The following is a 6,614-nucleotide window of genomic DNA, read 5'->3' as shown; positions in this document are numbered from 1 at the left end:
AGGTAACGCATGGACAGCTAGCGTAACTAAATGGCAGACCAGAGATGGAGTGATAGGATGAGGCACATAGAGAACAAGATAGAGATGATACTCGCAGATCCACCGAGCTGGGACGGAACAAGCTAACAACCAAAGGATCGAAGTGGAGACAGGTGAGAGGGGTCCTTATCCTGCAGTGGGGTGCCACAGGCTGATGATGATAATGGTGATGATAATGATGCTGATGATTATAATACATCTAGTACTGGCGATAGCGGTGAGGATTTAACCTCTGTACGAACTAACAGAAATGGGATGAATGTGATGATGATGATGATGATGATGATGATGATAACTGTGATGTTGAAACTCCTGTACCAGTTTACTAAGCTGGGATTATTGTGACGATGATGATTATGATGAAACTACATACTCGATGAAACAGCTGGGATGATGACAGTTATGATGATTATGATGATAATGATGATGATGATGATGATGATGTGACTCCCGTACAAATTCTACAATTTGATTAGAAGGCAGTGATGAATATGATGATAAAGGTGATGACTCTGATATAACATCTGTTCTACATTATTTGCAGGGTTGGGATGACAATAACATGCAGCTGACGATGATGATGATGATTAGGACGACGAGGAAGATGATGATGATGATGATTACGACAACGAAGATGAAGACGACAACGACGATGATGACGACGACGACGATGATATTCAAGTCACTGGCTGAGTCACATCCTCCTTTCCTTTTCGTTTAACCTCAAATGTTTAGGTGACTGGGCATGTGTGTGTGTGTGTGTGTGTGTGTGTGTGTGTGTGTGTGTGTGTGTGTGTGTGTGTGTGTGCTTGCTTGCTTATGTTCGTGTATGTATATCTTGGTTGATGATACCATAGTTATTCAAATGGCAGAATTATTTCCATACATTCATAGTTTTATTTCAAGGGTAAATATTAGGCCAAGAATATAGGATCTTTTACCTATACAATTACGAGACACTTAGGCAATATTCTGAAAAGCTTATTACATCCCATAGACCACAGCACAGGGTTTCATAAGTCACTGATCACCGTCTCTTTATGTATCGTTAGGAAGTGGATGATTATGAGTGAAGTAATACATATATTTTGGTCTTTATTTAAAGGGAAGAATTAACCTCACATATTCTTTTTTAATTTTAAGGATACAACACATGATTTTCTACATTTTATCACAGTAGCTCTATGACCGGCCCTGCCCGTCTGCTTCTCACTAACCATTTTCGGATGAGAGGTGTTGTACTCATACAGGCTTTAGAGATTATAGTGAAGCCAAGTCACGTTCTGCCAGCCCCACACACTAAATCACATTCAATCACTCACAAACACCACACCACACCATACTACCCCTCCACACCATATCACACCATACCATATCAGTCTATCAAACTACATGACACGAAATCACATTCCCAGACAACACAGAACCACCCTCCCACACCACACCACACTACAAAAATCCTCCTCCCACACCACACCACACCACACATAAACACTCTCCCACATCACACCACACCACAAATAATCATCCTCCAACACCACACCACACCACATAAAACCACCCTCCCACACCACACTACACCTCACCACACAAACCTCCCCACATCACACAACCCTCCACACACCACACCACAGAACCCTCCACATTCCACACCACAGAACCCTCCACACACCACACCACACAACCCTCCTCTCACAACACCACACAAACCCCTCCATACCACACTACACCACACAACCTCCCCCTATACCACACTACACCACAAAACCCTCCTACCACACCACACCACACCAAATCAAAGGGATTAATCAAAGGGGCCTTAAGCTCCCGCATCTGGTAATTCTGAGCTTGGTTCCAGGTACCTTCACACACACTCTCCTGGTCACATCTTCCACAGAACAGGCAACAGATGGACAGGCAGCGTAACTGAATGGCAGGCCAGAGATGGGGTGAGAGGAAGAGGTACACAGGGAACAAGATAGATGAAACTCGCAGATCCACCGATATGGGAAGGAACAGGCTAACAACCAGTGTATCAGAGTGGAGAAAGATGAGAGGGGTCCTAATCCTCCAGTGGTAATGTCAGAGCCTGATGATGATGATGATGATGATGATGATGATATTAATGATGATAAAGATGCTGCTGCTGATGATAATGATGTTGATGCTGATGAAAATGATTTAAGTTCAGTACGAGGTAACAGGGTGGGGATAACGGTCTGATGATGTTGATGATGATCATGATCAAGATGAGAGTCATAATAACAATTTTAATGATGATGATGATAATGATGATGATGATGACTGTAGTTATGATAATTATAATAATGGTAAGAATAATAATGATAATTATAACAATCGTAATGAAGATACTGATGATGATTTGTCGGTAGGTGGACGGACGGACGGAACTGCAAGAACTTGGTCAGCAGTCAAAGATCCACGATTCCCCATCCATCCATCCATCCATCCATCCAGCTCCCCCTGATGTTAAAAGCTAAGTCAAATTTCTGTGTCATACGCCTTTTGGAAACAGGGCAGTATTTTAGGAAGCACGGGAGTCTTCTCAGTGCCCCTTCCTTAGCTATTTATTTTTGCATAGTACGTCTTAACATTTTCTTGTAAGCTATTAAAATCGGCTTCATATCGGCAGAGTTTACATCTCTCTCATAAAAGAGGGTGTTTTGGTGTAATGTGCTGATTAAATCGCTAAGGAAGAGATGTAAAGAATTTCAAAATTAGCTTACAGTACGATCCTGGATGCAAAAAAAAAAAAAAAAACTGAAGCGAAGTTAACGCTTATTATTAAGTCAAGATAAAGATAGGAATTTTATTTATATTTTGTTATGGAGAAATTTGTTGATTTTCACATTAAGGTGCAGTATATTCCTAGATTTCCACCTTCCTTTTTATTGAGCCAAAAGCGTAATAGTGAAAAAATCTAATGAAAAATCGAATAGTCTTTCTCTTGACCCAGTGCCCACCTACCTACAAGATTCCATTGAAAGCCGATAGCAAGTTTTTGATATATCTTGGCCATAGACAGACAGATAGACAGACAGACAGACAGAAAGACAGATAAACAGATAGAAAGACAGACAGAAAGACAGACAGACAGACATATAGATAGACAGATAGAAAGACACACAGATTGAGAGATAGATAGACAGACACAGACACGGGTGAATACATAACTTCCTTCATCTTCACTGGCTGAGGTAACTAGGCACATAAAGCAGTCACCACACAAACATTATCAAACCCTCCAGCATCCCACCACCACCATCCCACCACCACCATCCCACCACCAGCATCCCTCCACCAGCATCCCACCACCAGCATCCCACCACCAGCATCCCTCCACCAGCATCCCACCACCAGCATCCCACCACCACCATCCCACCACCACCATCCCACCACCAGCATCCCTCCACCAGCATCCCACCACCAGCATCCCACCACCAGCATCCCTCCACCAGCATCCCACCACCACCATCCCACCACCACCATCCCACCACCACCATCCCACCACCACCACCATCCCACCACCACCATCATCCCACCAGCATCCCACCACCAGCATCCCACCACCAGCATCCCACCACTACCATCCCACCACCACCATCCCACCACCACCATCCCACCACCACCATCCCACCACCACCATCCCTCCACCAGCATCCCACCACCAGCATCCCACCACCAGCATCCCTCCACCACCATCCCACCACCACCATCCCACCACCACCATCCCTTCACCACCATCCCACCACCACCACCATCCCACCACCACCATCATCCCACCAGCATGCCACCACCGGCATCCCACCACCAGCATCCCACCACCAGCATCCCACCACTACCATCCCACCACCAGCATCCCACCACCAGCATCCCTCCACCACCATCCCACCACCACCATCCCACCACCACCATCCCACCACACCATCGCACCACCAGCATCCCACCACCACCATCCCACTCCAGCATCCCACCACCACCATCCCACAACCTCCATCCCACCACCATCATCCCACCACCACCATCCCACCACCAGCATCCAGCCACCACCATCCCACCACCACCATCCCACCACCACCATCATCCCACCACCAGCATCCCTCCACCAGCATCCCACCACCACCATCCCACAACCTCCATCCCACCACCACCATCCCACCACCACCATCCCACCTACAGCATCCCGCCACCACCATCCCACCACCACCATCCCACCTACAGCATCCCACCACCAGCATCTCACCACCAGCATCCCACCAGCATCCCACCACCAGCATCCCACCACCATCCCACCACCACCATCCCACCTCCAGCATCCCACCACCAGCATCCCACCACCAAAATCCCACCACCAGCATCCCACCTACAGCATCCCACCTACATAATCTCACCACCGACACACACACACACACACACACACACACACACACACACACACAATACTTACTGTATACTATACTATAGTCTCAGCAATCTAAAACCAAGTTTTGGGTGGGGTCTGGCGCTGGGTGCAGCCATGCCATACTTCCTAAACGAGCGATGAGTAGATTCTGTTATATATGTAATAGGCATCACAGATAGGTACACACATACTAGTACAATATAAACGTAAGTATTCTAGCATATCAAAGGAAGGTAAACTTGTAATGCATATGGCTCTTGTACATCAATAAAGAAACGTGGCATACATATTTTACAGTGTTGCTGAAAAAAATGTAGTTACTTTTACCGACTTTCACGGTAGTTCTAAGTTGGGTAAGTAATGTAACAATTACGTTTATAATATAATTTGAAGGAATCAGTAGAACATATGCTATTTTCTAAATAGAAATAAATAAGTTAAAACACTCACGAGCGACAACATCCAGGCCCATACTGGGAGTTAATCCATTGGAGGGAGATTTAAGCTTCTGTCATGTGCTTCCACTGTTCACTTTCTATGTTGATGCAGACACATTGGCAGCTACGCCAACTCGCTCGCATCTACATAGTCAAGCCAAAGAAATGGCCTTCAAAGTAAGCCAGTATTTTCTGCAGGAGAAGCAGTACGAAGGAATTTTCGATGATGTTTCAAGGGCAGTTCATCGAACAGCTGCAGCAACAGGACTTAGCAAGAGCAGGATTGAAGCAATACGCAGAGAAGCAAGAGATAATGAAGAAAACAACTCCCCAGAATTTACGTCTCCCAAGAAAAGGCAACGTGTAAAACCAATTGCAGACTTTTTTGATAACTTCAATGAAGACGTGTTACGCAGAACTGTTTTAAATTTCTATGACAGTAAAGAAATCCCTACCCTTGAAAAAATCCACGCAGAAATGAAGAGTAACCTTTTTTACCCCGGCGGCCGTGAAACTTTAAGAAAAGTTATGAAGAAAATAGGATTTCGGTACGCAAGCATTGATGGACGGAGATTTCTAATGGAACGCAGCGACGTAACCTGTCAGGTGCAAGTTTTTGAAAGAAATGAAGGCACTTACAAGCTCTGACAAGACTATCGTCTACTTAGATGAAACTTGGATAAATCAAAACCACACGGTTTCTAAGTGCTGGGTAGACAGCACCTCAGGAAAAGCCGAGGGAGTGCGGGTACCGACAGGAAAAGGTGGCCGCTGGATTATTCTGCATGCCGGAACCAAAAATGGATTTGTTCCCAAAGCTGCCTTGATATTCCAAGCAAAAAATGTCGGGGATTACCACGATCAGATGAATGCCGAGACATTTGAGAAGTGGTTTCAGGTACAACTGTTACCTAACATTCCTCCCTCTTCAGTTATTGTGATGGATAATGCATCCTATCACTCAAGGAAAAAGCATAAACCACCAACAGGTTCCAACAATAAAGCAACGATAATAGAATGGCCGGAGAAGAAGGGGATAACAGTACCAGAGGGTCTCCTGAAAGTGGAACTTATGGAACTTGTGACTCGCCACATCACTGCTGCCGATACAAATTACGTCATCGACAAGACTGCCTCAGAGCACAGCCATCGAGTTGTACGCTTGCCTCCTTATCATTGCCAGTATAACCCAATAGAACTCATATGGGCTCAGCTTAAAGGCTATGTATCAAAAAGGAATACATTCCGGAATGCCGATATGAAGCCACTAACTCATGAGGCAATTGAGAAAATTACATCAGAAAACTGGAGTAATGCTGTTATACACGCAGAACAAATTCAAACAGATGATGCAAAAAGAGATGTGGCAATTGATAATTTCATTGATTCTTTCACTATCACTCTCACCTCTTCTGATGAGGAGGATTCATGCTAACTTCTTACATGCTGTAAGAGAAGAGGAATAGGCCTATTGGGGAAACCTCTTAAAAAAAAAAAAAATGCGTCGTGACTTTTACCTCTTGGGTGGTGTGGAAAGCAAGTCTAAGTTTTAATATGTAGAGTGTAATTTAACCCGCCCCATCCCGACGACGTATGGGTACGTCACCACGATTTGCATTTGCCAGTCCCGGCGACGTACCAGTACGTCGTGCAATTGCAAGGTCGCTAATTTGCACAATTTTCAATTTTCGCACGTGATTTTTCGTATGTATACA

The 6,614-nt window shown here is 45.0% G+C and overlaps 1 protein-coding gene across 1 annotated transcript; it reads left to right on the top strand.

The window, feature by feature from the left end:
* The first annotated feature begins 5,524 nt into the window (after positions 1-5,524).
* On the top strand, positions 5,525-6,334 carry LOC145418319 (uncharacterized). The gene has a single exon (XM_080286758.1). The coding sequence runs from the start codon at positions 5,525-5,527 to the stop codon at positions 6,332-6,334; it is 810 nt and encodes a 269-aa protein (XP_080142884.1).
* Positions 6,335-6,614: the final 280 nt, after the last annotated feature.

Source organism: Coenobita brevimanus, chromosome 113 (genome assembly GCF_032717465.1).
Source record: "Coenobita brevimanus isolate Jiangsu-jjx chromosome 113, ASM3271746v2, whole genome shotgun sequence".
Classification (NCBI taxonomy): domain Eukaryota; kingdom Metazoa; phylum Arthropoda; class Malacostraca; order Decapoda; family Coenobitidae; genus Coenobita; species Coenobita brevimanus.
The sequence above is the reverse complement of the archived record's forward strand: the minus strand, read 5'-3'. Positions and strand labels throughout refer to the sequence as shown.

Coding starts and splice junctions, on each gene's coding strand:
- LOC145418319 (XM_080286758.1), top strand. CDS start 5,525: ATGAAGGCACTTACAAGCTCTGACAAGACTATCGTCTACTTAGATGAA.